We start from the raw sequence: 12320 nt of genomic DNA on the forward strand, positions 1-12320 counted from the left end.
CTGGCTGTGGAGGTGGTGCAGCGTAGGTTCACTAGATTAATTCCTGGGATGTCCGGACTGACTTACGCAGAGAGGTTAGAGAGACTGGGCTTGTACACGCTGGAATTAAGGAGATTGAGGGGGGATCTGATTGAGACATACAAGATTATTAAGAGATTGGACAAGATAGATGCAGGAAATATGTTCCAGATGCTGGGAGAGTCCAGAACCAGAGGGCATGGTTTAATAATAAGGAGTAGGTCATTTAGGACAGAGTTGAGGAGGAACTTCTTCTCCCAGAGAGTTGTGGAGGTATGGAACGCGCTGCCTCAGAAGGCAGTGGAGGCCAATTCTCTGGATGCTTTCAAGAAGGAGCTAGATAGGTATCTTATGGATAGGGGAATCAAGGGTTATGGGGACAAGGCAGGAACCGGATATTGATAGTAGATGATCAGCTATGATCTCAAAATGGCGGTGCAGGCTTGAAGGGCCGAATGGTCTACTTCTGCATCTATTGTCTATTGTTTATAAGCACTTCATGTCTGCCATGAGCGCAAGTCAAGCTGAAAGCTGAAGCTCTTTCCACCTGGCAATGAAAACAGAAAATGCTGGAAACTTTCAAACAGAGGTTCTTCAATATGAAAAATTAACTGTCATTTCATAGACATTGTCTGACCTGCTGAGTCCTTGTTTCCCCAATGCTACTTACTTTTAATTCAGGTTACAGACATTTACAGTTATTTAACAAAAATCTTCTTTCTCTTCCACCATAGAAATATGTCTCAGTCCTAACTTCAGTGGCTGGGAAGATGTTGGAGTCCATTATTAAGGATGAGGTTTCAGTGTACTTGGAGGCACATAATAATTCTAAAAAGCCAAATTCAGAACAGTTTGCTTAAGGGGAAATCTTGCCTGACAAATCGGTTAGGAATTCTTTGAGAAAATAACAGGTAGGGTAGAGAAAGGAGAGTCAGTCAATATTGTTTAGAGGGATTTTCATAAGGCCTTTGACAAAATGCCACACATGAGGCTGCTTAACAAGTTAAAGCTCATGGTATTACAGGAAAAATTCTAGCAGGAATGGAAGGCTAGTTGACAGGCAGAGGACAAAGCGTGGGAATAAAGGAGGCCTTTTCTGGTAGCCAGTCACTAGTGGTGTTTGCAGGGCTTGGTATTGGGACCACTTCTTTTCATTTGTATGCAACAATTTGGATAACAGAATTGATAGCTTTGTAGCCTAGCTTACAGATGATACAACAGTAGGTGGGGGAGCAAATACTATTGAGAAAACAAGGTGTCTGCAGAAAGACAAACAGATTGGAAGAATGGGCAAAGTAGTGGCAGATGGAATGTAGTATCAGGAAGTGTATGGTCATGTACTTTGGTGGAAGGAATAAAAGGTGTATACCATTTTCTGAACAGAGAGAAAAATCAGAGGTTCAAAAGGGACTTGGGAGTCTTTGCGCATGATTTCCAAAAGGTTAATTTGCAGGTTGAGTCAGTGGTAAGGAAGGCAAATGTAGAAATGATGCTAACACTAGAGGACTAGAATACAAGAGCAAGGACGTGATACTGAGAATTGATAACCGTTTGGTCATGCCACACTTAGAGTAACGCACGCAGTTTTGTGTCCCTTATCTAAGAAAGGATATGCTGTCACTAGAGAAAATCCAGAGGAGGTTCACGAGAAGGATTCCAGGAACGTGCATTAAGTATGGGGCTCTGAGCCTTTACTCACTGGAGCTTAGAAGAATGAGAGGGGGTATCACTGAATCCTCTTGAGAGGGGTAATAAATCAACCATGGAGTGGCACAGAAGACTTGATGGGCTGAGTAGCCTAACTCTGCTCCTATGTCTTATGGTCTAAACATGGCTGTGTGATTTCTTTCTTCATTTTGAACAGTTTTCCAGTGGCTTCTCTGTATCTATTAACTAATCATAAATTACAGTCGGAATTCTGTCCATTTACGTTGACGTTCAATGATTGTGACAAAAAGTGCCTGTGTGCTGGATAAAGATGAAATTTTTAAAAATAGTAAATATACTGATGCAACACATGGAAGTGTGAAGCATCAGTTCCCCCCCCCCCCCCCGCCCCCGTCTTATTATGCACTCTCAGATACACACTTTAATCACAGCGGAGTTTCAACGTGTCAACAATCCTGATGTCTACACAGTGACAGTTTTCTGAAATAATGCATACATTACATGCAGCATGGACTTAGCAACGATGGGCAAAAAGATTAGAATGGACATAATGGGCCGAGGGACCTGTTCCTGTGCCAGATGGCACCACAACTCTAGGTTATTATTGTTTTTCTCTGTGTGGTGAAGATTCTACTGAAGGTATACAGAACTAGAAAAATACCAAATAAAAGAAAACTAATAAAATCTGGGCAAAATACTCATGAAATAATGACAGAAAATTTAATATGTAACCTGCAGGAAAAAATTGAAATCATTGCAGGATGGGCAGGATGTTATGAAAAAAAGATATTAAGAAAATAGTTAATGTGGCTGTAGAATAGTTGTAGTAACTGTGCTTTTTATTCCAATTCATTGGCCAATTTCATATCAGAATCATCTGATGAATTCTATTGATGTACATTGCAATCACATACCCAGATTACGCAAGGATGAGAAGCATTTTCCAATTATGATGGACTAATGATAATTTAAAAAGGGAAGGTTTATTACTTCTCCCTTTACATTGAGGAAAAAATTGTCCTGATAGTATAATATATTTGATAGAGAAGATATTATGGAAAACAAATTAGCAAACAAGATGTGCAGTTAAAAATCAATCAAAAATAATGCTGATCAATTTAAAACAAATCAGATTACGGTCAAATGAAACTATTTTTTTTACCCATGAGTTACATTCAGCACCATATCCAGGTACTAAACTCCCAGATTTCAGCAGTGCAGCAAGGGTTTGTTTAATGGTGACAGAAACTCTAAAAGGGGACCATCAACTATGGAGAAGAAAATTGAGGGTTAAGGTTTCAGGGCAACAATTTACGGAATGCTGACAAGTCATCGTCGGTTTGAAATGTTAACTTTACAGTGCCGTCATCTCTTCACAGATGTTGCCTGACCAGCTGAATATTTCCAGCATTGGATTTACAGCATCAATTTACAAGGATTGAGATCAATAAAACAACAAATTAAAGACTTTGAAAGAACATTATCCCTAGAGTCAGGCTTGTGTTTTGCTTCAATCATTCAGATAAATTCTTTCAATTTTTATCAATGTACTGTGATTACAGCAACTACAGAAAGAGTTCATAGTAGTTTTGGTCATAAATGATTTTTATAATTATACAAGCTTATAGTACAGGAAGGAGCTTTTTAGTCTGTTTCAGAGAGACTACTCTGAACGAAATATATACTTTATTCTCGTGCTTCAGTTTTATCCCATTACCCCGAAAACTGAATATGCGCTTGCAAAGAATCAATTTCCTTTGAACATTACAATGGAATTTAATTCCACCATGTCAGCAGATTTAAAAATTCCAGAGCAACACACACAAAATGCTGGAGGAACTGAGCAGATCAGGCAGCATCTATGGAAATGAATAAACAGTCAACATTTCAGGCTGTAACCCTTGATCAGGACAGGAAAAGAAGGGGGAAGATGCCAGAATAAGGTGGGGCGGGGGGGGAAGAAAGAGGAGGAAAAGCTAGGTGATATGTGAAGGCAGGTGGATGGGGGAGGGGGATGAAGCAAGAAGATGGGAGCTAATAGGTGGAAAAGGCAAAGGGCAGGAAGAAGGAATCCAATAGGATGGGAGAATGGATCATGACAGAAAGGAAAAGAGAAGGGGCACCAGGGGGAGGTGATAGGCAGGTAAGAAGAGGAGGCAGGCAAGAGGGCAGTGGGAAATGAAAAGGGAAGGGTGAGGGGAAAAATTATTGGGGTGGTCATGCCATCATCTTGGAGGTAAAACCTAGACATAATGAGGTATTGCTCTTCAGCCAGAGAGTGGCCTTATTCTGGCAGAAGAGCAGGCTACAGACTGACATGTTGGAATGGGAATGGAGATAGGAATTAACATGGTTGGCCACCAGGAAAGTCTGCTTTTTGCGGATGGAGTGGACGTGCTCGATAAAGTGGTCCTATAATCTACGTCGGATCTCACCAATGTAAAGGAGGCTGCATTGGGAACACTGGATACATAGACAACCACAAAAGATTTGCAGGTAAAGTGTTGCCTCACCTGGAAGGACTGTTTGCGGCCCTGAATAGAGGTGAGGGAGGTGGTGAATAGGCAGGTGTAGTACTTCTACCACTTGCAGGGATGTACCAGGAGAGAGATTAGTGGGGGGTGACAAACAGTCAATGGAATCACAGAGGGAGTGATTCCTGCAGAAGGCAGAGTGATGTGGGAGGAGATAGGGCCAGTCAGGGTGGAAGCAGGAGGCAAATCTGACGAATTCCAGATCACAGTAAATCTTTGTGTAGGAATAATCATTACTTCCCTTCCGGTCTTTTTGCCAATTATTTTAAAATTTATGACCTCTGCTTTATCAACCAGTGATGTGGAAACTCATTTCTCCCCGTTAGCAAAAACCTTCATTTTTTTGTGAGTGTATCTGTTTGCTGTAAAAAGAACAATTGCTATACTTATCATTTCACCCCTGGTATCAATTGGTAAAACTCCTTTGCATCGTCACCAGATTCTTAACATTCTTCTTGAAGTCTGGTAGTCTGGCTGAGACCTAACCAGAGTCAGAGCATGAACTCATTGCTTTTCTGTTCATTACTCCCGTCTATAATGTCAAATATCCCATGCACATTCCTAGCTCCTTTATCAACTTGCTCTAGCCATTTAAAGGAGTTTTGAATGCTGACTTGAGGCTTGACAAATAATTAAGATACAGTACAAGGGATACATTTTAAAAATTGCAACAATTAATACACACAAAAATCAAACAATGATAGTTGTTTCCCCAAGGTGAGAAAATATGGATTATCACAGATATTTGCTTCTATCAATTAAACTGCTTTTTGCATTACTTGGGAAGCATCCAGAAGTCTATCAAACAGTTAATTCTTCAACTTTGGTACTTCAGTGCCCTGGTTAAGAAGAAGAAACATCAAGCATTAATTTATTCAGGATGGACTCTTTAGTTTGCCATTATTTCCCATCCTTTTGTGGGTCAATTCATCTGCTACTAGAAAATATCAAAAAGTTTTAATGCCTGTGATCAATCAGCATTACACATCAGTGGATGGAATGCTTTAGATTACTACAGTTTCCATCCTGAATTAAGTACTCAAGTACTTTGTGTGTTATTCAGATGGATTAAAAGTAGTTTTATACCTGTAGCACACAGCTTTGCTCATCTTAAAATGCTTTAAATTTGGATGTAGGATTATGACATGGTTAACAGTCTGCAGGGATGTGATTAAAGTGGGATTGCTTCTTTCATACATGCTTGCAGTGTGCAGGCTGGAATTGGGGAAGTACTGATTGCATACATATTTGCATTTTTTTCTCTATTTCAGCCATAATCATTACTGTGTATAACCATGCCTAAATCACCAAAAGAGACAGTCCTGCAGTAACAACAATCCATAAAGGAAGTTCTGCTAGGGCAAACTATGGTACGCACAATCATGAAACCAAAATAAGGGTCTTGGTGCTGGTCTACTAGCAATAATCAATTGCAGGTTTGCTCATCAAAAGAACACATCCTCCAACTCCAATGTTCTTGACAAGGCAAACCAAACACACGTTAATAGACACTTCCTTTATCCTAATTATTCCATCAAAGGCTCTTGAGACTTTCAGGATGGCAGCCAGAGTTCTTGATATTGTGGCAATAGCAGAATGTTTTGTGAACGTTGGTACTACCCGCTATCCTTGTGCCATTTTTTGTTCAAATGATAAAGTCATAGAGTTATAGAACACTACAGCACAGAAACAGGCCCTTCAGCCCATCTAGTCCATATCAAATTAATTATCTGCCCAGTTCCATTGACCTGCACCCAGACCATAGCTTCCCATACCCCTCCTATCCCTGTACCCATCCAAATTTGTCTTGGATGTTGAAATCAAACCCACATCCATCACTTGCACTGACAGTTCATTAATCCACACTCACCACCGAGTGAAGCTGTTCCCCCTCACGATCCCCTTAAACATTTCACCTTTCACCCTCAAGTCATGACCTCTAGTTTTAGTTTCACCCAACATCAGTGAAAAAGCCTGCTTGCATTGACCCCATATCCCCTAATTTTGGACATCTTTATCAAATCTCCCCTCAATTTTTGACATTCTAGGAAATAAGGTCCTAATTTACTCAATCTTTCCCTGTAACTCAGACCCACAAGTCCCTAGCAACATCCTTGTAAATTTTCACTGCACTCTTTCAATCTTATTTACATCATTCTTGGAGGTAGGTAACTAAAACTGCACATAATACTGTACTACAAATTAGGAGTACTCCCTAACATCTTATACAGACTCAACGTAACATCCCAACTTCTGTACTCAATACATTTGATTTACGAAAGCCAATGTACCAAAAGCTTTCTTTACAACCTTATCCACCCGTGACTCCATTTTCAAGGCATTGTGTTTATATTCCCAGATGCATCTATTTTACCACATGCCTCAATGCCCAACCTCTCACCACATTAGACTTGCCCTGGCTGGTTCTCCCAAAGTGCAACACTTCACACTTGTCTGCATTAATCCTCCCGGGAGGGGGAAGAAGATGGCGACGCAATGGCAGTGCGCGCAGCCACTTCGGTGAAGATATCAGTTATCTGTCAAGTAGGGGACCGTGCACAATTCTGATTTGATGGAGACGGACGTGAGAGTACAGAGGAACATCTGGAAAACTTCTGAAATGGCACTTCGCTGCCGCTGCTACTGTGTGGTAACCGGAATCTCCGGAGCAGAAGGCCCCGAAATCCTCTGCTTTGCTTGTTTCAGCGGCCGGGGTGAGGTCGAAGGCGTTCGGCAGAGGGTGGTGCTTGGGAGGCTGTATCGGAGAGGCTGGTTGGAAGCTCGAAGTTTTCGGATGGATGGACTCAGTGTCGGCTGTGGTTGGCTGCTTCCAAGGTATCGGCAAGTTGACGGTGCCTGGAGGTTTATGGCAGGGAGTTTCTCCCTTTTGCCGCCTGCTATTGGGGACTCAGGAGTCGATCGACTCGGGACTTTGAGACTTTTTTTTTTGTTTTTTTTTACCGTGACCATGGTCTGTTCTTCATCAAATTATGGTATTGCTTTGCACTGCTGTAACTATATGTTATAATTATGTGGTTTTGTCAGTGCTAGTCTTTGGTTTGTCCTGTTTTCTGTGATATCACTCCGGAGAAACATTGTAGCATTTCTTAAAGCATGTATGCATTTCTAAATGGCAATAAAAGAGGACTGTGTGTTCTCATAATCTAAAAAAAATGTAAATTCACCTGCCATTTGTCAGCCCAGTTTTGCAGCTGGTCTAGATCCCCCTCCAAGCATTGATAGTCTTACCTGCTGTCCAGTTCAACCCCAGTCTTGGTGTCATCTGCAAATTTGTTGATCCAATCCAATTTAGATTATGAAGACACGTAGTCCTCTTTTATTGTTTAGTAATGCATGCATTAAGAAATGATACATTATTTCCTCTGGTGTGATATCACAAAACACAGGACAGACCAAGACTGAAAAAACTTACAAAACCACATCATTATAACATATAGTTACAACAGTGCAACAATACCATAACTTGATGAAGAAGTCTATGAGCACAGTAAAGTTCAAAGTTTCTCAAATGTCCCATATCTCACGCAGACGGGAGAAGGAAGAAAAACTCTCCCTGCCATGCTGACCACAATCCGACTCTGAATCATCCGAAAACATCGAGCTCTGATCAGCTCTCCGACACCGAGTACTGAGCGCCATCTCTGTCTGAACGATTCGACCTCCTTCTCGGTCGCCAAAAGCAGGCAAGGCTGGGGATTTTGAGGCCTACCCTCCGAAAGATTCCCGACCAGACAGTAACAACAGCAGCGAATGGGCGTTTCAGAAATTTCTCCAGATGTTCCTCTGTGGTTTCACGTCCATTCTCCATCAAATCAGAATTGTCCACGGCCCCTATTTAACAGATACGATATCATTTTTCACCAGAGGGCTGGGCACACGCAGGCGCGCCGCCATCTTCTCCTCCCGCCTTACTACCTCAATTTACTACCTCATCTTGACTGCCAAAGGCTTTGCTGAAGTCCACATACATAACATCACTTCCTTACCTTCATCAACTTTCCCAGCACTACTTGCCACACACAAAGCCATGTTGACTATCACTAATCAGTCCCTGTCTATCCAAATATTTATGAATATATCTGGTCTCTTCGAATACCTCAATTTTCCCCACCACTGATGTCCGGCTCACCAGCCTACAATTTCATGGCTTATTCTTAGAGCTGTTAAACAATGGAACAACATTAGCTGTCCTCTAGTACTCACCCACGGCCAGGATGTTGTAAATATCTCTACTGGGGTCCCTGCAATTTCTCCATTAGCCTCCATAGGGTCTGAAGGAACTCTTTGTCAGGCCTTGAGAATTTATCCACTCTACTTTGCTTCAGGGCATCAAACACCTCCTCCTCTGTAACCTGTACAGAGTTCATGACCTTACTGCTACATTTCCTCACATCTATAGTCTGTATCTGCCTCTACGCAAATACAGATACAAAAAATACATTTAAGATCTCCATCTCTTTTGGCTCCACACATAAATTACCAACTTAAACTTCCAGAGGCCCAGTTTTGTAACCTTGCTATCCTTTTCCTCCAAGAACTCTCCTTCACCTTGTCTGCTCGAGCAACTTCATCTTCTTTTAGCCCTCCTGATTCCTTTAAGTGTTCTCTTGCATTATTAATACTCCTCAGGTACCTCATTTGTTCCTACCTACCTGTCTACACCCACTATGCACCTCCCTGTTTTCTTAACTAGGGCCTTAATATCTCTCAAAAACCAATGTTCCCTTAACCTGCATCCATGCCATTTATTCTGTCAGGAACATACAAACTCTGTACTCTCAAAATTTCACTGGCAAAGTAGACCTTTACCACTGTCCCAATCTACACTTGCCAGATCCTTTCTGATACCATCAAAACTCACATTTCTCTAATTTAGAATTTCAACCCGACTTATCTTTTTCCATGATTATCTTGAGACCAATGGCATTATGATCACTGGATGCAGAGTTCCCCCACACAAACTTCTGTCAGCTGCCCTGTCTCATTCCCTAATAGGAGATCTAATATTGCACTCTATGTACTGGTTAAGGAAATTTTCCTGAACGCATTTGACAAACTCTTTCCCATCTAGCCCTTTTATAGTATTGGAGTCCCAGTCAATACGTGGAAAGTTAAAATCACCTTCTTTCACAATCTTATGTTTCTTGCAATAATCTGATCTCTCTACAGATTTGCTCCTCTAAATCCCACAGATTGTTGGCTGGTCAATAATATAGTCCCATTAACGTGGTCATACCCATTTTATTCCTCATTTCTACCCATAAAGCCTTACTAGACAAGCCTCTGCAGGCTGTACTGTCTGGGCACTGCCATGACATTTTCCCTGATTAGTAATGCTTCTCCTCTCCTTTTAAACCCCCTCGCTCTATTACGTCTAAAATAATGGAATCCCAGAGCACCGAGCTGCCAGTCCTGCCCCTCCTGCAACCAAGTCTCACTAATGGCTACACGCACTGATCCATGCCCCAAGCCCATCAGCCTTTCTTGCTATACTCGATTGAAATATATGCAGCTCAAAATATTAGCCCCACCATACTCAACTTTGATTATTGACCTTGCACGTAGACTTAACAATACGTCTCCACAACCACTCTTGTGTATTTAATAAATAGTAATATTTGAGGAAGATTGTAAGTATACAGTTTGATTAAGCATTATTTTTCACTCACACATTCCATTACAAACTACACAGTATCTAAAGCACTTGAATAGCATACACAATGGTGATACCATGTCACAAGTGCACACCTCAGTAAAGTAAAAATGAAGTACTCATGTTTATCCTCTGGCCCCCCATGTTTTTACTTCAATTAGTTTTAGAGTTACAAAAGACAGCACTGGTGACGAGCAAGTTTTAAAATGAACCCGAGGCGACTACCTACCTGTTGAAGCACAGCATCTTCTTTCTTCACAAGGGGGAAAGAAAGACATTTGAATTAATAAAAAGCACAGCATTTTCCCCCTTCGAGACATAGGAGTAGAAAAAAAGGCAGAAAACAGTCGAAATTCATGGGTTCATAAACAGTGAGTACTGGGTGATAATAATAATAAATTTGCAAAAAGCAAGGAGAAATGACTGACTATGTAGAAAGATAGGTGTGCTTGATTGCACAAGTAACAGTTGGATATTATATACCGAGTGATTTGAGTAGCATTTTTTGAATCAATTGAAAGAGTTAATGAAAGGCAAGTGCCAGTTCTCACCAACCCCCCCCCCCCAAACCAGGTCCATTAGGTGGAAAGGCATAATTTCATAGAAGTTTAACTGCTACACACAAACCAGCTGAAATGAGCTTTGCTGATATCATGAATGTAATGCAGGAACTTTTAGAACAGAAACCATTGTTGATTGCAAAAAACATTTGAGTTTCAAAAGTGGACTCAGAGGAAGGGGAGTCCATTTCAGTGTATGTGGCTGAATTGAAGAGACTGTCTGAGCTTTGTCATTTCTGCGATGGTTTAATGATGCAATGAGAGATTGTTCAGTTTGTGGAATCTTACAAGAGAGCATTAAAATAAAAGCTCCTAACTGAAGCACAATTCACATCTAAAAGAGCAGCTGAAATTGCTGAATCAATGGAAACTGCAGTCAGAGGTGCAATTGAGTTACAGACAGGAATGAAAGTGAGTGTGAACAAAACTGCAATGTCCAAACACAAACCTGCCAGGCTGAGCAAATTATGTTACGTTGTGGGAGGGATTACATTCCTGTGGGAATGACATTTCTAACAGTGAAATACAGTAACCAACAAGCCATATTGGGCTTGTATGTGGTAAAAACAGAAGGCCAGCATTGTGGGGATGTGACCGGCTGAGACAACTACAACTTGATTGGAGTTCCATCCGTACTTGCAGGTTACATCTCCTGCAATAGAGTCAACTGAGAGCGAATTTAAAAAAGAACTGGGTGATGCCACTGCAGTGTTCAAAGATGGCACTGGAAAACTCAAACATATCAAGGGTGAAATAGTATTAAGTAAAAATGCTGCACCCAAGTTTTATAAAACCCATCCAATTCCTTATACCATCCATGATAAAGCAGCAGTGAGATAGACCAAAGGAATTCTTTCCAATGTTGAGCCGATCCCATGGACAATGCCATTGGCCCCCAGCAGCCAAGAAGAATAGGTCTGTCAGGATCTGTGCTGATTTCAAGGTCAACATCAACCCAGTACCGAAAGTAGACCAACACCTTCTGCCTAGGATAGGTCTTTACAAACTTTTCTGGAGGAAAACACTTCAGCAAAGTGGACTTAGCTGAGGACTATCTACAGATGGAGATGGAAGAGTCCAAAGTGTTTCTCACCATAAACACTCACAAAGGGCTTTATCACTATGGACCAGGTTCTGCAGTTGCCCAGGCACATAGCGATAGCTGGATGATATCACTGTAACTGGTGAAGATGAGGAAATCATCTCCAAAATCTCAAGATAGTGTTCAAAAAGATAAGATTATATGGTCAGAACATAGCACATCAAGTGTGAATTCCTTAAACCATGCATTACTCATTGTAGTCACATCATTGATGCACAAGAATTATACAAGCGAACTGAGAAAATTCAAGCAGTGGTGGATCCCCCCCACCCCCAAGGCCAAAGGATGTATCACATTTGGTTTGCCAAATTACTATAACAGGTTCCTGCCCAACCTGGCTAGTGTGCTCCACCTCTTGAACTCATGACTGCAGATTGGGAAGAAATGGCAATGGACAAAAGCAGTGCAAGATGGCTTTCTGAAAGGTAAAGGAAATGGTGGCGTCAGACACGGTACTGACACATTAATGATCCACAGCTTCATGAAGCTTGTGATGCCTCACCTTGTGGTATAGGTGCAGTTATGTCACGTGTTGAATGATGAAAGTGAATGTCCCATGGTCTTTGCATCACCTTCCCTAACTGCTGCAGAGAAAAAACATGCAGATTGAGAGAGGGGATGGCTTGGGAAGTAAAACATTTCAACCTGTACTTGTATGTTGAGACTATCCTCATTACTGATCAAACACTAGTGCCCATTTTCATTGCATGGAAGGGTGCTCCACTAACAGCAGCAGCAGCACAAATATAGGCTTTATTTTTTGG

General features: G+C 41.3%; 1 protein-coding gene across 3 annotated transcripts in view; it reads right to left on the reverse strand.

Annotated features, from left to right (window-relative positions):
- Window positions 1–2093: 2093 nt before the first annotated feature.
- The window catches only part of spata18 (spermatogenesis associated 18), a 55987-nt gene continuing 45760 nt past the window's right edge, over window positions 2094–12320 (reverse strand). Inside the window, exons 13-15 of one of the 3 annotated variants that reach the window (XM_072252718.1) lie at window positions 12059–12140; window positions 10124–10147; window positions 2094–5059 (exon numbers count right to left, since the gene is read on the reverse strand). In XM_072252718.1, coding sequence (XP_072108819.1) covers window positions 12082–12140 — 59 coding nt within the window. In that variant the 3' untranslated portion in view covers window positions 2094–5059; window positions 10124–10147; window positions 12059–12081. The remainder of the gene's footprint in view (window positions 5060–10123; window positions 10148–12058; window positions 12141–12320) is intronic. The other 2 variants (XM_072252719.1, XM_072252721.1) reach the window with 2 other exon arrangements.

The sequence above is a fragment of the Mobula birostris genome, chromosome 3, assembly GCF_030028105.1.
Source record: "Mobula birostris isolate sMobBir1 chromosome 3, sMobBir1.hap1, whole genome shotgun sequence".
Classification (NCBI taxonomy): Eukaryota; Metazoa; Chordata; class Chondrichthyes; order Myliobatiformes; family Myliobatidae; genus Mobula; species Mobula birostris.